Source organism: Lepidochelys olivacea (assembly GCF_965140295.1).
Source record: "Lepidochelys olivacea isolate rLepOli2 genome assembly, chromosome: 2".
Taxonomy (NCBI): domain Eukaryota; kingdom Metazoa; phylum Chordata; order Testudines; family Cheloniidae; genus Lepidochelys; species Lepidochelys olivacea.
In genome coordinates, this window is record NC_140412.1 from 270,772,030 (window position 1) to 270,795,741 (window position 23,712).

General features: G+C 55.8%; 1 protein-coding gene across 3 annotated transcripts; it reads right to left on the minus strand.

Annotated features, from left to right (window-relative positions):
* Positions 1–414: 414 nt before the first annotated feature.
* On the minus strand, positions 415–23,656 carry LOC311515707 (uncharacterized protein). 3 transcript variants are annotated; one of them, XM_084618958.1, is made up of 7 exons: positions 23,507–23,656; positions 18,147–18,260; positions 17,665–17,778; positions 16,903–17,016; positions 14,759–14,860; positions 14,185–14,292; positions 415–7,054 (listed from the first exon to the last, which is right to left on the minus strand). In XM_084618958.1, the coding sequence occupies exons 2-7, from the start codon at positions 18,241–18,243 to the stop codon at positions 5,673–5,675; spliced, it is 1,917 nt and encodes a 638-aa protein (XP_084475084.1). In that variant the 5' UTR covers positions 18,244–18,260; positions 23,507–23,656; the 3' UTR covers positions 415–5,672. The 3 variants fall into 3 exon arrangements, with proteins under 3 accessions (XP_084475084.1, XP_084475082.1, XP_084475083.1); XM_084618956.1 differs by having other exon boundaries at positions 415–7,057; positions 23,507–23,655; XM_084618957.1 differs by lacking the exon at positions 23,507–23,656 and adding an exon at positions 19,796–21,469 and having other exon boundaries at positions 415–7,057.
* Positions 23,657–23,712: the final 56 nt, after the last annotated feature.

A 23,712-nucleotide genomic window follows, 5' to 3' on the forward strand; every position in this document is an offset into this window, starting at 1 on the left:
TAAGGAAGGGCAAACACAACAGGTACTTCCTTCCCAGCCGGGAGAGAGAAAGACGGAGCCAACGGCTACTAGCTGGAAAAAGGGCATTTATGGCTCAGGGGAGTTTGAACTGCCAGCTCCAGAAAGGCATGCTGGGAACAAAGCTTCTATAAAAGGGCTACCGGGTGCTAGGGGAAGTTAACAGGAGCCGAGGCAGGAGACTTGCTTTGGTGGTGAAAGAATGCAAATGAAGCACTAATTGCCCAAAGAGGAACGAGTGAGCCGACAATTCCTGCCTTGTCAATGTGCCTCTGTACCTAGTAACACAACAGAACGAGCGCTGGGGGGCGGGGGGATTCCACTCCAGCAATGGAAACATGAGCAACGAGCAACACCGTGGTCCCAGGACAAACAGCGCCAAACCAGAGAGGTGGCTTGTTTCATTTCTAACCTTTTATTAGTTTCTAGATTAGGAAAAAGAATGAAAATATAAATACACATGGACCTTGCTCTACGGCAATCTAAGGGCATCTCTGGAGAAATTCTTACACATCCGGTCCCCAGGGAAGAGCAGGCCCCAGGCCACAGCAATAATAATACTTAGTCTTCCGGCCACGTGCTCTACAGTCTCTTCTAAGCACTGTTCAAACAGCCGGTGATTAGCTACCCTCACAACACCCCTGTGAGGTAGGTGCGGTAAGTATTATTATCCCCATTTTACAGATGGAGGAACTGAGACTGAGAGCTTAAGTCCAGAGCCAGGATTAGACCTCAGGAGCCCTGGATTCCAGGAGTTCCCAAAGGCTAGGCAGCAGTTCTCAAACTATGGGGTGGGCCGCCCAAGGGAGGCACAAGCTGTGAGCTTTTTTTTTGTTTTTTTTAATAAGAGCTGGGGCTGACAGCCCCAGGTGGCTGGGGCTTGTGCAGAAGGGCCGTGCATGCCCGGGAAGTGTGGAGCCACCCAGGCTCGGGCTCTCCCCAATCCCTCCCCAGGAAGCAGCCTGGACTTGGGCTCTCCTTCTCCCCCACCCCCATCCCTCACCTGGAGGTGGCGGGCCTCCGTCTGTCAGCCCCAGGGGGGCGGCAGCAGAAGAAAGGGTGGCACTGGGACGCTAAGTCTGCTGTGAAAAGTCACTTTCTACATTGCCACCCTTACTTCTGTGCTTCAGAGCTGGGTAGCGATATATGTACTTGGGGGGCAGTGGGGAGGGAGGCACAAAGAACCACAGACACAAAGAAGGTGGGCCCAATCAAATAAGTTTGAGAACCACTGCTCTAGGCTACACAACCTCTCAGCACAGTGACCCTATTGTCACAATAAGAATCATCAGAGGGGAAGATTTTTGCATAAGAATAATAAATACCATCAGTGGGCCCTGTCCTGACCCCCACTGGAGCCAAGGGGAATTTTCCCATTTGACACCAGAAAGCCCAGGATTGGAGACCAATAACCAATGGCAGAAGAGTAATTTTACATACAAATACATTTGCAGAATATACACCACACACACTGATTAATTTGCTTTCTATCGCTAGCAAGGTCATGCAGAAGAGGTCAGTGAAGAATTCTGTCCAAACAGCCCAAAAGGAAGTTACAAATAAATGAGTCAATAGGCAACAAAATAACCATATTAGTAAAGAACCAGCCACTCCCTTTATAAATCTGGCAGGTCCAGACCCACAGCTCCTGCCTGGTTTATCGTCATCCAACCTCTCTTCAGACTCTGAGTCACAGATGAGATTCTAGCAGCCAAAACTCCTTTAGCGATGGCAGCATCTGCAAAGAGGAGTTTCACCCCTTGCTAACTCGTCCTCAGTTTAGCTGGGTGAATAACTTTGAAGGCATTTGTGGGGTACCCTGAGCTGGGACCAGAGGAAATTCCTTTCACAAGGGAGATGGGAACAAGCTGCTTCCTAGCAAATTATTTCAGAGAGTTTAACTATTGGAACCCGGCTCTCAGCACCCGCTAGAAAAGAAGGGTCCTGAAAATATGATTTAGTGAGGGGTGAAATTCACCCTGTGCAGAGGAGCCTGTGACGGGGCAGCAGCCCCTCACTGGCTGGCAAAGGGTTAATAGCAGCCCTTGGAGTGGCTGTGCAGAACCCAGCCAACCAGAGGAAGGCTTAGAAGCAGCCAATCAGGGCCAGGCTGGGTCCTATAAGAAGGGCTGCAGGGCAGCGAGGAGCTCAGTCTCTCCTGGAGCTTGAGGGAGTGGGCCTGGCTGCCCATAGAGAGAAGTGCGTGCGACAGAGCCGTGCTGGGCAGGGTCGGGGGAGCAAGTGGAGCTCCAGCCCGGCTGGCTCCCAGACCGCGTCCTTGACACAGGGGCCGAGTAGGTGCTGGGGCTATGGAGAAGTGGCCCAGGGAAAGCAGGTAGCGGCAGAGGGGAAGGAGAGGCCATGAGCAGCTGCCAGCGAGAGGGTCCGTGGGTTGGGGCCCAGAGTAGTGGGCAGGCCTGGGCGCCCCCTTTTGCCCCACTGGCCGCTGAGGGAAGTGGCCGGCCAAAGGACTGCAGTTTGCCCCTGAGCAAGGGGCTGGACTGGGCGCTCTAGTCCATTGCGGCGAGAAGCTGGGCGAAGGACTGCGGGCTCCCTGGAAGCGGGGAGACAACAGAGCTGGGGCACAGCCGGAGGGCCGTGCCCTGAAGAGGACGCCACAGTCCGGGAGTCCCAGACAGCGGAGACAGTGGAGAAGCAGTGACGGGAGTGAGACACTACAAGAGGAGGGTGCCCTGCTGGACAGAGCGAATTCCCATAGCAACCGGTAGGAGGCACCGTGGGTGGTGAGCACAACCCGATACAGAGCCAGACCAGGCCTAGACACCACTTCAGCCCTATAGAAATCCCCCTTGTTCTCCTTTCCCCCATGGGGGATTTTGGTCTCCTGGACCAACGCACCAATCATTCCACCCTGACTCCGGCCAGTCCCTTTGGCTGCCATTTTCCCCCAGTCACTCACTTGGCCCAAACCAACGCCCTTCACGCGGTATCTGTAAATCACAAGTTGACGTGAAATGGCTGGATCGTGAAATGTTCGCATAGCGCCTGCCCCCCGGGCTCCTTTAACAACAGAGGGATTTGGGGGTGGGGGAAGAGTGGACCCAACAGGGGACTCTGTCTCCACATCCCATCCCCTCCTACTCGCTGTGGTTCTCGGTCAGTTCTTCATCCGGAACCTGGCAGACCAACCCCACGGACGCTCCGTTTTCTCAAGCACTCCAGCCCCGAGCCCGTCTCGGCCACGGTGGGAAAAGCGCAGCACAGGCCGGAGCAGGGAGAGCCAGGGTGTCTTCGTTCCCGCCCCCAGAAGGTGCCTGGGGCAGGGAGCAGCAGAAGGCAGTGCCCGGATTGCTTGTTCGGACAGTTAGCGGGTGGAGGGAAAGCGCGAGATAAGACGCACTTGGTTGTGAGTAAAGCACTTGACAGAGCATCTCATCAAAACATACTGTCCCGGCTGACCCAGCGTCAGGAGAGACCATCCCACGGACTGAACGCTGGCTGCAGACGTGTTAGCCAAGAGTAATAACAACAGGCCACAGGACGGAGCTGGGAGCAGGTGCTCAGCGGGTGCCACGGCTGTGTTACTGGGAGCTCCTGATTTATGCCATTTCTTCACGAATCACCTAGCAGAGGCAGTAAGAGCATGTTATTAGGGAAGCAGCATCTGCCCTGCAGAGAGTCAGTGGGAAGGAAAGAATCCAGGAAGCAGGAAACACTGATCGGGACCTGGGGGAAGACAGTGGACAGCAGCAGATTAGACAGGAGCTTCCAGTCCATCCTGGCACCTGAAAAGGCCAATACACAGAGGCTTTGTGTAATGGAGCAAAGGGGTGACAGCCCCCATCTCTCTGCCTTGGGATAACCCCACTGGAGACGGCATGCTGTTCAGGGCTCCTCAGGAGAGCTGGAAAAATACCGATGGCCCGTTCAGAGAACAGCCACAATGTGATCTGGGGGCACAAGGGATTGACTGGTGAGGAATGAGCAAAAGAGACAAGTAGGTCCAGCTTCACTGAGCAGTGACCTGACGGGACCCGATAACAATCCGGGGGAAACACGGGGGCGCGGGCACGGGAGAGAGAATTTTACAGTAATTCAAGGTGGGGATGACTGGACGAAATCAAGGATTAAAGCTGAATGTCAGAAAAAAACTTCCTAAGGGGGAGACGTTTCAGGCTGTGGAACCACCCCCCCAGAGAGGTGACACCCCAGAGTTTGGGACACGTACAGTTAGACGGACCAAGCACTGGAGGGAACAGGCGTGCAGTGCCAGGGAGAAGTACTAGAGTTTATTAGAAGACTTATTAGTTCTTTTCCAAATCTAACAACTAGGATTCTAGGCTATCCACACGGAGAACGACAAATTTTAACGTTAAAATGACCCTTTGCCTAACTACAAACTAGCAACTAAACCCAAGTCCCTTTCACACAAGATGAGAAGTAGTCAGTGTCTATTAGACTGTGCACGGACCTCACAAGGGAGCGAGGGGCGACCCATCGCTGGAGAGGGTTAACAGGCTGGACATATTCCTAGAAAATACAGAGTAGAGCCCGACCCTGCATTGGCTAGGAATGGGCAAAATGACCAATTGGTCTTTTCCAGCTCTAACCAGTCTCTGTCACTGGAGGGTTTTAAGAGCAGGTTGGACAAACACCTGCCAGGGATGGTCTAGATAATACTTAGTCCTGCTGGGAGTGCAGGGGACGGGACTAGACGACCTCCTGAGGTCCCTCCCAGCCCTAGGACTCTGTGAATCTCTGTCAGACCTCTAGGTGGTCTCAGTGAGATGGTCACTTCTCAGGTCAGGGATCAGGCCGTACACAGTTGTGAAGCCCGGCGCACACTCCTGGTGGGTAAATAGTCAGTAAGAGAACACAGAGGAAAGAGCACTACAGTAATTATTGCTCCAGGGCATTGCACCTGGAGTCCTCAAGTCCACACTCGACTGAGGTTTTCTTTCATTTCCCAGACTGTCACCGGCCCGGCTGGAACAGGCGCTGTCCGTCAGGTCTGTCCAGTAGCTCCACTGAGGAGCTGCTGGCATAAGCCATAACTACAGCGCAATAGCAAAGTCTCGCCCGCCCCCCAGTACCCACGGGGCCTGACCTAACAACACCACACAGCACAGCACCCCACGCCCTGAGAAACCACTGGTCTTCGCCAGAACTATCCCAATGAGCACGACGCTCCCACGTTTGCTCCACACAGGAACGGGCAGGAGAGTCCTGCTAGCACCCTCCGCTCCTTTCAGTAGTAAGATGAAGACCCCACATCGGTCAACCCGGGCCATGTCATTCCCAACGCCCTCCAAGCGCTGCTCCATAAGCCAGATCCCTTCCCAGAAATCTCCCGTCCCTCCTGCCAGACGTTCTCTAGCACCTCTGGGGGTTACGTCCAACCCAGCAAATGGGATTAGTACTACAGCGTTGGCATCCTTCAGGGCAAGACTCGGGCCCTTGTTTTCATTGGAATTCGAGCTGCGTTGTGCAGGGAATGTGCAGTTGTGTTTTCCTTAGGGATGCACGGTTGGTTCGTCAGCGCAGGCCTTCAGCCTGGGAGCTCCTTGTGCCAGGGAGCCTGTTATTTCATCAGCACCACGGCATGTCCAAATCCTAAATTACAGCATTGCTCCTCCTCTGCTCCTGCTCAGGGGACGTAGCATGTCTCTAACTCCCTCCTTATGTACACTGCGTTAAGGCTTCCAGAGGCATTTGGCTTGGGGCACAGACAGCAGAAGCGGGTGCATCTGGAGGAAGGGGTTGAACGACTCCCCGTCTCCGTAGCAGGACAAGAGTCTCTCCTCCGTGTGGACGGCCTGGTGCACCGTCAGCTCCTTCTTGTGGCTGAAGATCTTCCCGCACTCGGTGCAGGGGTAGACCCGCTCCACCGTGTGGGTGAGGTGGTGGGTCCGCAGGTTGCCCTTGTACTTGAAGCTCTTGCCACACTCCACGCAGGTGAAGGGCCGCTCCCCCGTGTGGATCCGCTTGTGCTTCATCAGCGTGGTCTTCAGGTTGAAGGTCTTGCCGCACTCGGCGCAGACGAAGGGGCGCTCCCCGGTGTGGATGCGCTGGTGGGTGATAAGGGTGCCCTTGCGGTTGAAGCTCTTGCCGCACTCGGTGCAGGTGAAGGGCTTCTCCCCGGTGTGGATGCGCTGGTGCTTGATCAGCTCCCCGTTGTGGCTGAAGCACTTGCCGCAGTCGGCGCAGGCGAAGGGCCGCTCCCCGGTGTGGATGCGCTGGTGCCGGGTCAGATCCCCGTTGCGGCTGAAGCTCTTGCCGCACTCGGAGCAGCCAAAGGGCCGGTCCCCGATGTGGATCTTCTGGTGCAGGATGAAGGTCTTCTTGGCGCAGAAGCCCTTGCCGCACTCGGCGCAGACGAAGGGGCGCTCCCCGCGGTGGATCTTCTGGTGGGTGATGAAGTTGGCCTTGCGGTTGAAGCACTTGCCGCACTCGGTGCAGGAGAAGGGCTTCTCCCCGGTGTGGATGCGCTGGTGCAGGATGAAGGTCTGCTTGGAGCAGAAGCTCTTCCCACACACGTTGCATTCGAAGGGCTTCTCGCCCGTGTGGATGCGCTGGTGCCGCATCAGGTCGCCCTTCTGGCTGAAGCTCTTGCCGCACTCGGTGCAGGTGAAGGGCTTCTCGCCCGTGTGCACCCGCAGGTGAGTGATGAGGTTTCCCCGGTGCTGGAAGCTCTTTCCGCACTCGGTGCACGTGAACGGCCGCTCGGCAGCGTGGGCTCGCGGGCGTTTCACCGTCTCGGTGCTGGCGGCCACAGCCCCCCTGCGGTCAGAGGCCGAAAGGGATTTCTGGCTGGGGTTGCTTGTCGGGGCCGTTGGCACCTTTCCCTTGGGCTCAGGGGTTGTCTGCGGCCCCTCCACAGTCACTGTGGGTCTCTGGAGCGCCGTGATGTTTCCCTGGGTGTGTTGCACTTTCCAGTGATTAATGCTGGGTTCTGTCCTGAGCAAGCCCGGGGAAGCAGCCTCTAAGCCTCTCATCAGCAAAGCCCTGTTTGGTTTCACGTCCTCTGGCTCTTCCCCAGGGTGCTTCTGCTCGCTGGCACCCCTGCTCCCATCACCTGCTGGGGAAAAGAGAGAGGCCAGATGTTATTCCGTGTGCCGGGGACGGGGGAATTCCCAGCGTTGAACGCAGAATACAGCTAAGTGCCAGGGCCGAGACGCTCGGTGGCACCCCCCTGTTTGTACAGAGACGCAGGCTCTAATGCCTTGCACCCTCTGAGCTCGCCGACCGAGAAAGCAGCTGCCCCCAGGCACTGCTCACCGGCGGAAGGTCCCATGGGTGCTGGGCAGCGTTCCCAAGAGCCGTAACTTCCAGAGACACAAGTGGCAGCGAGCGGCACTGACTGTCGGCGGCAGGTGGGCACCTCGCTCCCATTTGTACCTTGGAAAATCAACCTTTCTGAGACGTGCTGGGCTGGGTCACCGCCGCCCGGCATCACCTCCCACAGCCATGAGAACGTCACCGTGGGACAGAGGCAGCGACGGGCAATTTTCTTATTCGTCTTAGGCCGTGTCTGAACCTACACGCTTCTCGCGGTACAGCAGCACGGATACAACTGTGAGCGCGCTCGCGGGGCCGCGGGACGCCCACGGGGGGGGAGGGAGGGGAGAGCTCGCGGGGCCGCGGGACGCCCACGGGGGGGGAGGGAGGGGAGAGCTCGCGGGGCCGCGGGACACCCGGGGGGGGAGGGAGGGGAGAGCTCGCGGGGCCGCGGGACACCCGGGGGGGGAGGGAGGGGAGAGCTCGCGGGGCCGCGGGACACCCGGGGGGGGGAGGGAGGGGAGAGCTCGCGGGGCCGCGGGACACCCGGGGGGGGAGGGAGGGGAGAGCTCGCGGGGCCGCGGGACACCCGGGGGGGGAGGGAGGGGAGAGCTCGCGGGGCCGCGGGACACCCGGGGGGGGAGGGAGGGGAGAGCTCGCGGGGCCGCGGGACACCCGGGGGGGGGAGGGAGGGGAGAGCTCGCGGGGCCGCGGGACACCCGGGGGGGGGGAGGGAGGGGAGAGCTCGCGGGGCCGCGGGACACCCGGGGGGGGAGGGAGGGGGGAGCTCGCGGGGCCGTGGGACGCCCACGGGGAGGGGTGGAGAGCTCGCCTGTCGACGTAATGAAAGCAGCTCAGTGGCGGGCGGTAGCGGGAGAGCGTCTCCCACCAGCACAGCACGGTGCAGACTAGCACGTATGCCAGCGAGACTTGTGTCGCTCGGGGGGGGCGGGGGGGGGTGTGTTTTTTCCACACTCCTGAGCGAGACGCGTTTTGCTGCCGTAGCCCCAGTGCCGCCGAGGCCTCACTTCCGTCCCCGTCCCTGCCGCACAACCCAGCACCCCACCGAAGCCAGAGGCAGCTAGAAAGACTCAAAGCGTCAATAAGACAAAAGAGAAACATCGGAGACCCAGGTGTTGCCATTTTTAATGTTTCCAGGCTCCTTTCTAGGCCGAAGATGCCTGGGCAAGGTCAGGGCAGGCTTGGACCTTTGCTGGCTTGTGCGGCACGGACCCTCTCGATCCCCTGAGGCTGCCTGTCAGGAAGGGCCGTACTGGCTCACGCTGCGAGGGGCTGGTGAAGCAATAGAATAATCTCCCCCCCCCCCATCAACAAAACGGCACCTAGGTCTCCCCTGGCTTTACATCCTGCTTGCAGGACTCGCTGCTTTACGAGCTTGGGAAGGAGGCCAGGGAGCCGGCGGAGGGCAGCCCTGTCACCCTCTGACCCGGGAACCCCGCTGGAGGCCAGGCCATCGCACTCGCACGAGGCAGCGGAGGCTGGAGGAATTTCTCTTGGCTTCTCGTGGGTCACAGCCAAGGCCGGCTCCCCCCACCGGGTCAGCATCGCAGCCAAAAGAGGTGCACACAGCCAGAGGCCCTCGGGTAATGTTCACAAGATCTCTCTTGTCGCGAGTCAGAGAGCACTCAGCAGGCACAGACCAGTCCCAGGGCCCGGCTCCGGGAGACCTGCCTCCTGCCTTGACAGGGCAGTTCAGGCCTCCAGACAGCACTGCAGTGAACAGAATGTCGGCTGACGCTTAAAAAGCAATCTCTTAACGCTAGCATCCTCAGCTAACTGGGGCTTAGCCTCCAGCCCCCTTGCAGAGGGACCGTCTCTCGCTCGCGAGGGCAGAGAGATTTGCAGTTCTGGGCTCCACTGCACCCAGTGGCTACACAGGGTCCATGTGCTAGGAGCCCAGGGATTTGGAGCAATCAAATTTTTGAATTGCTCTGCTCCAGCTCCGCTCCGGCACCGCTCTGCGCTCTGACTCAAATTAATTTTTAACTAAATAAAAAAAGTGCATACTGTCATTTTGAAAAAACATTTTTATTCAGACTTTTAAAACAATTTAAATGTCATCAACAATGATATAAACTAGAATGATTCATGATTCATTCTGTAAAAAATTATTGCAGCAATCAAGTCGTCTTTCACAGTCTGCCGCAAATCATTTAAAATTAACTTTAAAGCCGAAAACAGTCGCTCTACACTGGCTTGAGTTGTCGGCATGCTCGAAGCAATTCGACAGGCAGCCTGAATGTGGTGTGGGTAGCTGTGAATGGCCTCAAAAACAGACTTCACTTTCAGCCTACCAATGGACTCCATCGCCTCACAATCTTCCCGAACATTTCTCTCAAATAACGCTTCCTTACAATTATGAATCACAGAAACTCGCCGGTGTCTTTCTTGTTTATCCAATTCCTTTTCGAAGGCGTCTTCTTCTGAAGAATTGGTGCTTGAATTATCTCCATTTCCCTGTGATGGCTGAAGACGTCTCAGGGATGGACGCTCGAACAAGTTCAGAGTGGAGACAGACGTTTGAGAACAGCCTGCTATTTCTGAAGGATGTGAACTTTCCGAAACCGCAAATTTGACGGTTGAGGACCCCTTTTGTTTTTTTTTTTCTTCAACCTCTTTCGCCGAGTTCAAATGTAGCAACAGATTTTGTTTTTCGAGTCGTCGAGCAATATCAAGGAGCCCTTCCTTTGCCTTCGGTATTTCCCTTGAGGTAAGAAGAATCTGATACCATGGGTCAACATAAACTCCAGCAAGGAAATGAATATTGTCAAAAAGCTTCTCTTCGCGTTTCTGCATGGAGGATAGAATTCCTTCTGCAATTTGTCCACCATTTTCTTCCAAGAATTTTGACAGTTTTCGCCATTCCTTCATTAAAACTCCTGGGGTTACATCGACGGCTTGAAGGTTCACGGTTGTTTGGTTTGGCTTTGCCAAGAGGTCTCGCAGGTTCTTCACTTCGTCCCATTCAGCTTTTGTTAACTTGAGTTCTCTTGTTCCAGCAGCAGCCGCCACTTGTTCACAGTAAGATTGAAAAACGAGAAGCCGATCAATTATCGCAAATGTTGAACCCCAGTGAGTCACAGTATCCAATGATTGAGTTACCCCATGTAGATCAAGCAGAACACTTTGAATAGTTGGGGTTCATAGTTTGACAACAACTTGTCGAATTTTTGCCAGAAATTTCTTTGCATGTTGTTTGTTCAGTCCATCCCAGATTGCCAACTGAAGAGTGTGAATACCACACCTCATCAGTTGGACTTTTGAGTCGTCCTCATGAAGCCATGTTGGAAGTATGAGGCTAGGGTCATTAACCCATTGCGCAGCAGCATCCATGTTGAGTTCAATTTCATCCATTCCTTTAGTGCCTTCATCAGGCAAAATAGCTTCAGTTCTGTCCACATCCCTGGTCTCAGAGGTAGAGATGGTTTCATTGTCCTCGCTGAAATTTTTGACGGCACACGTCATGTTTGCTGCATTGTCAACGCAGATGCTCAGCACTTGCATTTCACTGATCTCCAATTTTTCTAAAATAGCTTTTACTTGACTTTTCATGTACGAAGAATTGTGATGCCCTTCAGTGTCGATTATGTTCAAGGTTTTTACCACAGCTTTATCTTTTCCTTCTTCATAGTACTGAGCACTGATTGGAAGGAAATGTCTGTTTCCATGGGTTGCCACATCTATTTTCAGGTAGCACAATTTTTGCTCCAAAGCTTTCTTGAGCTCTTTGCGACCAGACTCAGCTGTGCTGACAACTAAACGACGAACCGCATCGTGCCCCGTCAAAACGCCAAGCTGCCAACCCATTTCATCTGTAATTTTTTGGAATCCTTTGTTCTTTAGCCTGAAGGTAGTGAGCAGTGTTGAACTCAAGCAAACCATTTCCATCAGCCCTTCATGGAAAGTATTGGCATCCATGATGACTGTAACCTTTGAGGACTTCAAATATGAGTCAAGTTTTGTTTGCTCAATTTTGGGTTTCTTTTCAGATGAAGCTCCGAAAAAATCTTTTCTCCAGGAGTTTTCAAAGAGCCAGATGAACGTTGTTTCGCCGCATCAGCTTTCTGTTTTGCCTCATCTTCCTGGTCCTTTTTTGTAACCAGAGCCGCATAGTTTTCAGGATGGTTACGTTTTACATGCCGCCAAAGGTTGAAACTTTTCACGGCACTTGCCTCACTTGTCTTGAAGCTACATGGTTTGAGCTCGCCATTTACTTCCTTTTCCACCTTGCATGTTGCTGATTTCTTCTTTGCTTTTCGCAAAAGCCCAGATTTGGGGTTTTCAAATTCAAAAGTAAAGACGTTGTTCAGATCCTTTTCCGTAAATCGGCTATCAATCATGGGGGGCAGATTTGATTTTTTTGTTGAAGCCCTGGCCAAATCTTCTTGGGCTGCTACCGCAGCCAAAGGTTTCTTGTTACGATCTTCGAAAAGCAATGAACAAAAGCATTACACTTTTTTATAATGTACCTGCTTGTGATATCTTAACCACTTAAGGTACTTTGAATTTATTTTGGATTTTCTGGACAAAAATGATCGCATTTTCTTTTTTACACAAAATTATTAAAGTATATTTTAATATTTTAACATGTTTCTCGCAGTTCTAATGAAGTATTTTTAATATACATAATTAATTAAAATTTTTATTTATAAATTGCAAGTTAGTTTTTCTTATGAAATTTGCGGTAAAAATATTTGAAATATTTTCCAAGTTTTTAATTAATATCTCAAAAACACTTTAATACAGATATAGCCATGAAATGTGGTACGTACCGTAGCATTAGTGTGTGCTATCGTTCTTCTACAACATTCATTGCTGGGAAGTAATGAGGCTACATGTTACAAGGCTGAAAATAAACTTTAACGGGAAACAGATTTCGGAGTAGTAGCCGTGTTAGTCTGCATTCACAAAAAGAACAGGAGGACTTGTGGCACCTTAGAGACTAACCAATTTATTTGAGCATGAGCTTTCGTGAGCTACAGTTCACTTCATCGGATGCATACCGTGAAAAATACAGCGTCCGATGAAGTGAGCTGTAGCTCACGAAAGCTTATGCTCAAATAAATTGGTTAGTCTCTGAGGTGCCACAAGTCGTCCTCTTCTTTTAACAGGAAAGCGGATTCAAATTTAAAGCACAGTCCTTTTTGTAAAGAGAGGAAATTTTTGGAAATATGTTTTTGCTTCATCAGCCTGAATAGATTATACAAGAGAGAGCAAATAACAGGTTCTATCTTGTATAATGTTTCCAGCCTGATGAAGGAAAAACATTTCCAAAAATTTCCTCTCTTTACTAAAAGGACGGTGCTTGCAATTTGAATCCGCTTTCCCGTTAAAGTGGATTTCCAGCATTCTATCATACAACAGCATTCAAATAAAATTATTTAAACCACAGGCATCATGAACTGGGGGGACTGGGCCAATTTTATTTAATATTTTATTAAATCTTCGACTATTTAACAGATACGAACCTGGAATATGATTTAATGCTAAAACATGCATTGAAACGGTACTCAATTTATTTTGTTTAATTAAAATTTTTAAACAGTTTTCTCAAACGGTTAATCTGCTTAGAATGATACAAACAATTTTATTATTACTTATTTTTCAACTTTGGAAACATACATTTTCAACGTAATAATAAATAATAACCAAAAATTATTAACATATTCTGGAACATAATATTACCACTCGTAGCCAGGGGCAGTCGATGACAAGCCTTTCTTGAAATATGAAATAAAAATGACCAAATGCCAGTTCGGGACACCTATGGTTTAAATGATTTTGGATAATGTAATATGGTAGCACATACTAACACTAAGACACAGACATAATTTCATTACTTTATATTAAAGCATTTTTGAGATATTAATCAGAAATTAACTTTTCATCACCTCCTTGAAGGGACTATAGCTCCCTTAGGAAGAATTTTAGGACACTTGCACAGAAATGTTCACAGAAATGTTTTTTCTTAAAATGACCTAAGGATTCACCCCCGAAGTTGTGCTGGACATTTTCCAATCACTCTGGATATATCACAAAACTCACTCCTAATTTATGCAAAAATGTTTATTGTATATTTATATGCCTGCTGCACACGACTTTTTCAGTAAATTTAAAATTACAAACGCTACCAAAAGACCGTTGAACAGATGACATATAAAATAAGTCCGCCAGAGTGATACGGTAGCACGTACAAATGTACCGGTAATGGGAGCCCGTGTGAGAAATGAGTTCAAGTGGTTAACATCTCTTGCAATATCTAAATATATCAATAAACAGAAACATTTTTTTTGCAATATACCTGTTTGCGATATCTTAAATGTTGCGTCGTGTCACACTTTTCCGTAATCGCAGCACTCAGCGCGTCTCGTTGATCAACCCTTACAAAAGAAGTATCAACACACACTAATCTACGCGAGTACGTACTCGCCTAACCTTGGCACAAGGGTGGGAGCAGTCTGCAGTGTTGCTGGATGTCTGATAACTATCTCCAAAAAACTTGGTAATTTTGTATCCGTACATTAAATCTTGATTTCGGCCGACATGAGAAGAACTGTGACATATTACGTAAAGTGGTAACGGAGATGTTAATATCAATTGTTTTACAATCTGAAACTTTTTGGCACCTTCAGGACTTTCTTGCTAAATATCACTCATTTTGGAGTGAAAATGAAAAAAACAAACTGGAGCAGTGGAGCAGTCAAGATTTTCTGTGCCCCGGCTCCGCTCCCGCTCCAGGCAAAAACCTGCAGCTCCACTGCTCCGCGCTCCAGCTCCGAGCTCCGCCCCAAAGCCCCGCAAGAGCCGGCACAATACAGCCAGCCTGGCTCACTAATTTCATACAGGGCCTCCCTGAGTTTCCAGCTCTCCCTGTCCCTCTTGTCCGGGGGGCTCAGCATGGCTCACCTGGGCTGGGGTAGCCAGGAATTCCACCTTCACTCAGGCCCTGGGGATACCCAATGGCTGACTCATCGTCTGGCTCCACTTTCACGATAAGCTCCGGGTTTGCGTCACCTGTTCACAGGAAAGAAAAAGCCTCACCCAGTGTTTCCTGTGGTCACTCAGGGCTGGGGAGGGAGACCTTGCAAAGTAGCTTTAAATTGGCTTTTGATTGCCCCTGGGAACGCTGGCTGGGGTGTGTCTGTCTGTGTGTCATTCTGCAGTCTGTGGCAGACACAGCAAGAGGCCTCAGATCTCCTGTCCCTGCCTGTGAATATATCCACAGGGCCCCCTGTCCTGTCCTCCTCCCACTGACTACAGTCTGCCCCCAATCCCTCACACGCACCCCTGGCAGTAGGGTGCCCCAGCTTCTGGCGACTCCTGTAGGCGAACCAGGAAGCCAGACACGAGCTGTGTGTGCCAGGATCTGGCACGGCCAGGGGCCCACCTTGAGGAATCTACAGGCGGGTCCCTGAGTTTCCAGCTCTTCCCCTCACACCTGCCCCCGGAGACCGTCCCGGTGGATCCCAGCACCACTCACAGAAGGGGTCGTCGGGACCGTCTCCTTCACAGTAATGCTGGCCACACTCGCCGTAGGAGTCGTCCTCGGGCTCCGTTTTGATGATGATCTCTGCTTTGATACCTGCGGAAAGCAAAGCACGTTGCACGTTCCCTACGCCCACGGCACGGCTGCGAGGGAGAGACTAGCTCCAGGGCAGCGTTCGGATCCCGCTGCGCTGTTCTCCCGTGGTCAGCGGCGTTCATTCCTAGGGAGCTCTTCCCCACAGCGCATTCATCCCTCAGGCATGCCAGGGAGGTCTTATCCCCGGTTAGCCGGCAGGGAGCTGAAGCACCAAGGGACCTGTCACCAGACAGAACCCAGATCCCCTAACCCCCGGCCACCCTGCCGGGGCCAGTTACACTCGGGGTGGGGCAGGGCAGTGGGGGAAATGCGGCCACCTGTTCATCGTGTCACTTCCTGGCAGGGATTCAGCCAGTGCCCATGGCGCCCAGGGACCTGCTGCCCCCCAACGCCCCCCTCGTCGGTTTGCTGCTGCGCTGCAGGAGCCAGCCCCAGGCCCAACGCCCGGCCAGCGCGCTCGCGCCGTGGGGACACAAGGAGACTCCTCGGCATCCTCCCATCGCGAGGCCAGAGACACCCAGCGGTACTGATTCGGGCAGCCGCAGGCTGCAGTCCACCATGCCCACTGCCCCAGGCAGAGTCACCCAGCTGGCCCATTGCTGCCATGCAGGGAGCCAGACCGGCTCCAGCTAAAGCCGCCCTCAGCACCGGGGCAGGCCGACCCCATTGCCCAGCCGGCTCAGTGGGGGCCGCCCTGCACGCCCTGGGGGGGGGTAGGGCCAGTGGGACGGGGCTAACTGGGCTCCCGGGCAGAGCTGGCTCACCCACACCGCGAGAGGGGGAAGTGCCTGTGGTTCTAAGCCTTCTCTGAAGACATTGCCCAACTCCTAACCGCCTGATCCCCTCCCTGCAGCCCTTCCCCGTGCTGGTCTCCTCAGCTCCTCCCTGGATCCAGACTGTGAGCACTGGAGGGCAGGGCCTGGCCTGGCCTGGTTGGGAGGTGTCTGCACCTCCTGTTCCAGGGCGGGTGTAGGGGGGCCGGGCGCAGCCAGCCCTGATCAGCCTTTCGCCGGGGTGGGCCCTGGCGCAGAGACAGCCCTGGAGGACGGAGCAGACAATCTCCAGCGTAAGGACAATAAAACGCTGCTCTTGGTGGTCGTCTTCATTGGCTTCTGGCCACTGGGGCTGCGACCATCCCCTGTGGGGAGGCTGCCCTCCAGGGGCTGGCTCGTTCCCCGGAGCATGGGGCAGGACCAGCGAGTGGTTAAGGCCCTGCTCTGGGTCCCACAGAGGTCTCTCATACAAGGCTCCGGGGGTCCCCTTGCCTCTCCCAGCTATTCGACGTGTACAGCGGCCAGGGAGGGGGGCGCAGACGATACGGAGCCCTGGGCTGTGGGGCAGCAGAACGCTGAGCGGGGCTGGCCACACATTCTGCAGGGCCCTGGGCACAGACACTTGCTGGGTCCAATCACGCTGCCCCCCATGGCCAGTCCCCACCAGCTCTGTGCATCCATTGCTCCCCACGCATGGGGCCCCTCGGCTGTGGCGTGCGTCCAGCCCCGCACGCTCCTGTGTGTGAGGCTCTGGGCACACCTCCGCCAGGAGCCGGGAAGCCGGAAGGAGACACCCACGCACAGCCGTCCACGCGGGAGGGGAGCCAATCCCTGCGGCAGCCCATCTCCACAGGAACAGGAGGGGAGCTCGCGTGGGGAGCTGCTGAGGAGGCTCGGCAGGGGAGCTCGGGGGGGGGGGGGGGGGGATGTCCCCTGTGCATACTTCCACCCAGCTGACAACGTGGGGGGAGCAGGAGGAGCTAGCTGGGACACTGCAGGGGCGCCCGAGTCACCGTCTGCCTGGGGAACGCCCCGCACACGGCCAGACCCAGCTACTCAGCGGAGGGGTCTGTCCCTCCCCCACTGCAGGGGAAGCCACGCTCACAAGGCTGGGGGACTCACACGGCTTCTGGATCCACTGTGTCCAGGGCCAGCAAAGGCTCCTGCCCCAGAAGCCCGACTCCAGGGGTTCACACAGGTCCCCCCTGAGTTTCCGGCTCGCCCCAGCCCCCTTCCCTGAGCTGGCCTGGGGCGGTTAGCATCACTCACCAGTGCTGGGGTAGCCAGGGAGGTCTCGGTCACCCAGGCCCTGGGGATACCCCACATATGACTCGTCGTCTGGCTCCACTTTCACCACAATCTCCTGCTTCACGTCAGGCCAGCCTGTGCCCGGGAGGGGAACAGAGAGAGAAGGGAAGAAGGAATAACGTCCCGGGTCCGTGGGACAGTCCTGGGCTGAGCTAACCCTTGGAGACTCTGAACAGAACAGGCCCCGGCTGGGGAACCTGGACTGGGACTTTGGGGCTCTTGCATGTGAAATATTTTGTGCCCATCCTTTCCTGGCCCAGGGCAGACAAGAGAGAACGCACCAGACCCGCTGCTCGAGGCATCCCTGTGCTGGGGGCTCAGACCCACTCCCTGGGGATGGGCCCACGTCCCACGGCCGTGCTCCTCAAGGGGGGCTCATGCCTTGCTCTGGGAAGAAGGGTCCTGGCTGCACATGAGCGCAGGGACCACGCTGCTGCTTGATGAGCCCCTAGGTCTGGTCAACACGTCTAGTCCCAGTTAGTCCCAGCTTCCCTTCTGTGGCAAAGGCTACGGTGCTGGAAGCAACCCTGCAGCTCCAAGCACACCCGGCTTTGATCAACTTTTGGTACAGCTCAGTCCGTCTTGGGCCATTCCATGGTCAGAAACAGCTGGCAGGACACAGGCAGCCTGACTGTAGGAGTTTATAAGGGTTCCCCCGAGATCCTAGCTCTTCCTGGCCTCCCTTTGCCTGACCAACTCCAGGCGGAATTTAGCAGCACTCACCTGTGCTGGGGGCCTGGCGAATTCCTCTCTCTCCCTGCTCTGGGGGCGCCCCCGCGCACGCCTCCTCTTCCTGCTCCGTTTTAATAAACACCTCGGGGCTGATGTCAGCAGAACCTGCAAGGACCGAGAGTCACAGTCTGGTTCCCGGGGCACCGACAGGCTGGCAGATACTTTTCAACCTATTTAGCTCATCCCAGAGCAGGTTCAGAGGTGACTCCACCGTGCTCTCCAAGTACCTGCCTGGGCAGAGGATCTCTGTCCTGTGGGAGCCGGCAGGACAACACACGGGGGCTGGAAGCTGAAGTTAGAAACATTCCAGCTGGAAAGAAGATGCAACGTGTGAGCGCTGCGGGGCGGGGGATGGACTGTTCATTGGCACAGCCTCCCCGGGGGCGGGTGGACTCTCCATAGCGTGGAGTCTGTAAAGCAAGACCGGCCAGTTTCCTGCTGAGCAGTCCTGGGGGGCTCAAAGCACCACTCACCCGTGCCGCACGTGTCCGGCATTCCCCTCTCTCTCATTTCCCTGCGATTGCCCACATGCAGCTTGTCCCCTCGCTCCATCTGAGACCGGCTTTCCATGTCAATGCACCCGGAGCCTGCCCAAGGGAAAGACGAGTCACGCTCTGGGCCTCCCCGGGTCACCCAGGGCATGATCCACAACCCAATTCCCAGGCAGCATCTGCCTTTAACCAGAGACATGTTTCCTCCACGGGCCACAGGCTCAGGCCAGGCAGTGAAGACAAGGGGCACATTTGCAGTGTGAGGATTCGAACTCCCCACCCATTGGGGTCCCAGTAACCCAGGGCCGTGTGCTCTCCAGTCTCTCCCCCGCCCACACCCACAACCTGTGCTGTGCTCAATCCTCTCTAGTCACTACCTTCCCCCTCCCCGTTCTGTTCCTTCCCCTGCCCCCTCCTCCCCGGCACCACACGAGCTCCCTCTTCAAATCCCAGCACCCCCACTGGAACTGGCCACTTAGAGGGAGGTCAGGAAGAGCCAGTTATAACAGCCAGGGCTGCAGACGTGGGCAGGGATTTGGAGAGGGCTGCAGACCTCCTCCTCTCCGTGGCAGGAGCCAGCCTCTAGCTAATGGGGGCAGAGGGAACTGCCCCAGGGCAGGTTATCCCATCGCTGCCCCCTGCAGAGTTCTTGCCCCTTCCTTTGAAACGACTGGCCACAGTCAGAGCCAGCAGTACAGGGCCCGCTGGCCTGACCCAGCGAGACAGTTCCCCGAACACACGGCACACAGCCAGCGATTCCCACCGCCGAGCTCCCTGGGGCACCGGCCGTGCCACGCATGCATTCAGAACGAGAGCCGGGAGACATAAACCAGAAACACCCGAGCTCTTTGTTAGTGATCAACTCCCTGGGGCATTTCCCTGTCTCCTGACACGCCCTTGTGAGCCACTCCTCACCGCGTCATCCCTCCAGAGGAGACTGGCTCCTCAGGGCACGGGATGCTGACTGTCCATCTGCCTGCAGAGACCTTGTCCGCACGGCCCCACGGGAACACTCGCACTCTGCTGGTCCCTTCCCACACTTGCATCTCAAAGGCCCCTTTGTGTTATTTCTCGCTGGTTTTCCAACCCCTCCCAGTTCAGCATCCGCGAAGGTAGCCCACGCCGCGTTCACCCTCCCCCTACAGTCCCTCACAGAGACGTTAAATAAATCCAGGTGCACCGTCAATCTCAGAGACACCCCCAGCAGGGCACGGTACTGCCTGTCCCTGTCCTTCACTTATGGTCCCGCCGCCAGCCTAAGCCAGAACTATGGCCAACCAATGGCTGCCACCCTGTGTCGTCGCTGTGCTGCGGACACCGGGCCAGACACCGGTGAGCTCTGACTGCTTCGCGCCAGCCAGTGAGCAAAGCGGAAGGAACATGAGAAGAACCCGGGTGTCAGCCAAGAGAACAGGGCCTAGAGCTCGCAGACCGATACACCCATCAGGCTGCACCGGGAGCTGTAAGATCCGTGCGCCCCAATAACCGCCCTTGCCGACTCGTGGCAATAACTCTTATTGGGAGAGGCCAGCAGGACAGGGGTGGCGAGTAACAGGATGAAGCCAGATTTCTAGAGCCTCGATTCACGGCTAGCAATGGAGATGTCAGAAAGCCATCAGATACAACAGCACCTAGACAGACGGTCCCCAAAGCGGTGTGCTCTTCTCCCGTCTCCTCAGACGGCTGGTCTCCCTAAAACAGCCTCAAGATTTTCAATATCACATATTTGAACCTGGGGAAGAAATGACGTGGGAAAAGGGTTTTAATTTTTATTTTCCTTGCACCGTTTCTATGCCCAGTAAAGTCTCTCCATGGGGTGTCCTCCTGGAATATCACCAGCCGCCTCTCGGGGGGGCAGCTTTCTGCCTTTAACCTACCACCCAACAGAAACAAGAGGCAGCCACTTCCCAGAGACACAGAGCCAGGGTGTGCACACATCCCAGTGCTGGCTTGGCTTCACTGCTTTTATTACACAGGAGCACCGGAACAGCTGCCTAGTGAAAAATACAAGACAGAGAAATCTAGCCAGGGGGTGATGGGCCAAATTCTGTGCTGAGCATCGCACACCTGGCAGGCTTGTTGGAATCAGGGGTGGAAGTCAAGACAGGATTTTGCCCTGTGGTTGGAGGGGAACGGAGCACCCTGGTTTATACCACATGCTGGTTTGTTTTCTCATAGGAGGCCGGTTGCTCTTGGTGGCCAATCTCACAGGTTTGCCAGGCCTTCTCCTCAATTCCAGGCGCACCCAACTCTCCCAGCAAAACCAGGGAGGCAGGAGTAGGCCTCCAGCTGGTAAATGCAGCAGGTGAGGGACACACACTCTAACTGGGAGGTTAAAATTAGTCCTGATCTGAAGCCAAGTGGAGCATTTCACAGATTCCAGCCAGTCTTATCGCTACCCAGCAAAACCACGAGCTTGTCTCTCTCCTGCCTCCCGTCCAGTAAAGCTCCGGCTGCCATTCTGCTAACTCTGCCCACTCCTCTGGGGAAAAACAGACAGTGACGTCCTCAGACATATCTGCACCCCGCTCACCGCTCGGGAAAGCTCCAGCTTTTGCTTATTTCTGATGAGTGTTTACACGGCACCAGAGGCGGGAGCTAGGAGCTTTGCAGACACATCGATCCAGTGACTGTCCTGCCCCGGGAGCTTGCAACGTAAGGGCTGGATTCTGCTCACCTCCCTCCCCACGGACGCCACGGCTGCAGTGTCGTTTGCATGGAGAGAGATGCGCATCTATGAATTCAGAGTTTGCCTGGTTGTTGTTCCTTCCCCTCCATTTTCTTTAATCTCCTTCCTCTGAAGCACTGGGGTGGCCAGGGCTACAGACGGGATGTTGGGGGTGGGCCAGGGCGCTAAGGGGACCCCGAGCGTTCTCGCTCTCACGTGCTGGGCTGGCTGGTTCATGCCCACATTTTCGGGGGTTAACTCATCGCCATGTGTGGGGTGGGGAAGAATTTCCCCCCCTGCTCGGATTGTCAGTCACCTGGGGGGAGGGGGCACGTTGCCGTCTTCTGCAGCCTGTGGGTGCCAGTCCCTTGCCAGGATTATTGGGGTGTCTCTCACTTCAGCCTTTCCCTGACACTGACAAGCACTGGGGCCCCTCGGTCCCTCCGACCCTCCTGTGCTCTAGTCTCCTGTGGGCTGCCAAGCTCTGGTCTGATCTCGCCGTTGGGGTCAGTGGGCGGGTGCTGGGGGGCGCTGCTGGCCTGTGCTATGCGAAAGATCAGACCAGACGCTCGGGTTGTCTCTTCCAGCTTTAAATTCTGTGATTCTGTGACTCCAAAGGGTCTATGGCTGCTCTCCACCTCTGCCTTGCTCCTGGGCACACCCCACATTTTAACACCTCCATTTTTAAAAACAAATCTCAAGAAAAAGGGGCATTGCAGCGCCATGTCAGTACCGGTTAGCACAGGACATTAGGACATTGTTATTCACTTCGTAGTGTCTGGTGCAGGGGGCTCTGCAAAACAAGGACCCGGTCCCTGCACCAGATGGCTCATTCCCTAGGACCCCGCTACCGCAACCCCTTGGGAGCAGCCGACCTCTGGGCCCCCACGGAGCCCCACGCGAGGCCAGTGTAGGGCCAGAAACAGACGAACAGAGCAGGGGAGCAAGAGGACAGGGTAGCACTGACATGGGAACGTTTTGCACACTTGGCGGTCGTCTCCGGCCTTGTTTAAACCCCCGTGTGAGACAACCCCTGAGAGCCGAAGTCGGAGACGTCACCGTCTACACGACGGGCAAACGGCACTGGTGCGAACAGCAGTGGGTAGTGTTTGTTTGGGCTGGTGCAGGTGGCTGTAATCCCCAGTGTAAACACTCACACAGCTTGGCACCTGCCCAGCCATCACATGGCCTCTCTCTGCGGTGCTCTCCCCTAAGGGCCCCAGGGCTGCCACCTCTTGAGAGTCCATCACGAGCCTCGTGATCTTTGCCGTGTTTGTTTAAAGCCCCAGCTGCCGGAGTCAAGAGACTGTGGGAGAATCCCCGCTTCCATGGATTGTGGAGAAAAGCCCGACAATGGGAAGCAAAGACACCATAAAGGCTAGGAAGCAAATCAAACAAACCCAAGGTTTAAAAGATGCTCAGGGCTTTTAAGCCAGTCCCATGATCCTTTGCAGCCTGACTCATGATGTTTGATCACATGAGGCTGCTGGCAGTATGGCCTCCCCCCTCCATTTATCATCATCCCTCACGGCTTATGTCAAATCTAGACCCAAACCTTCTTTATCTCCTTCACACCAATGACTGGCCTGCGGAACAGAGCCAGGGCTGGACCGGTCTGAGCCAGGCCACAGCCCGGCAGGACAGGGAAGCAGACATGGAAGGATTTCCAGTGCAAGAGAGACTATTATTGTCACATGCCCTTCTTGCCGTCTCCTCTTCTACCCTCTCCACCTGACAGATTAGGGTGCCTGGAGGCGACAGGGGAGGTCAGGGCGGGAGGATAAAGCCCCAATCCGGCAACTGGATCCCCGCCAGCAGATCCAATTGCAGGATCAGGGCCCAGGCTGCCCAGTGAAGGACCAGGGCCAGATCCGCAGCTGGTGTCAATCCAGGGAGCCCGGCTGCCATGGATGGAGTTGGTCCGATTTCCACCGGCGGAGGATTCCTGGCCCGTCCCCGTTTGCCCCCATTCTCAGCTACAGTTAAACACAAATCACCTTTTCCCCCTCTCCAAAAATCCCTTCCTGGGGGACCCGGCCAAGGAGCCGGCGCCTGGCGGGCGGTCCCGGGGGATGCGGGCGGGTGGCGCGGGGATGGTGAACAAGGGAAGCGCCGGTAGCAGCTGGGGGCGGGGGGAAGCCGGGGGACCCCCACGCGGCCCAGCCACTGTGCCCCGGGCTGAGCCTTGTCCTGGCCCCCGCCCAGCCCGTGCACGCCCCGTGCGGGCCAGGGGCGAGTGGAGCAAAACGTGCCCCCGCCAGGAAGGGCTCTGCGGCCGGGGTGGGGCGCGGGCGGCGAGGATCCAGGTCCCCCGCCCCCCGCCAAACCCACGGCACTTGCAAGCCTCGGGGGGAGCAGGCGAGGGGCCCATTTGCTAGGGGGAGAGCTGACTCCGCCCCACGGATCCCCGAGCAGCCCCCCCCCCCGGGACAGCGGATCCCTGCGCGCAGCAGCCCCCCCCGGGAGCGCGGATCCCTGCGCGCAGCAGCCCCCCCCCCGGGAGCGCGGATCCCTGCGCGCAGCCTCCTGGGCAGCCCCCCCGGGAGCGCGGATCCCTGCGCGCAGCAGCCCCCCCCCCGGGAGCGCGGATCCCTGCGCGCAGCCCCCAGGCAGGTCCCGGCCGGGCTCCCCGAGGCGCGCCCCGCGCAGGGAGCGGGCAGCCCGCTGCACTCACCCGCTGCGCGCTGCGCCCCGGCTGCGCCCCGGCTCCCCTATGGCCGCCGACTCGGGAACTTCCCCAGCCCGATCGGCCGTCGCCGGGGGCAGAGACAAAGGGCTCCGCGCCCGCTGCATCCTGGGAGCCGTAGTCCGCGCGTAGGGACGCGCGGGGCCGGCGCGCAAGGGGGGCGCAGGACGCGCGCACCTCGCCAGGGCGCGGGG

Excerpts from the sequence above, each read along its gene's own strand:
- LOC311515707 (XM_084618956.1), bottom strand. The coding sequence starts at position 18,243 with ATGGAAAGCCGGTCTCAGATGGAGCGAGGGGACAAGCTGCATGTGGGC. Across the intron at positions 17,017-17,664 it reads TCGCCAGGCCCCCAGCACAG|GCTGGCCTGACGTGAAGCAG; the intron begins GTGAGTGCTGCT and ends TCCCGGGCACAG. Across the intron at positions 14,293-14,758 it reads CGGTCCCGACGACCCCTTCT|GTGACGCAAACCCGGAGCTT; the intron begins GTGAGTGGTGCT and ends TCCTGTGAACAG.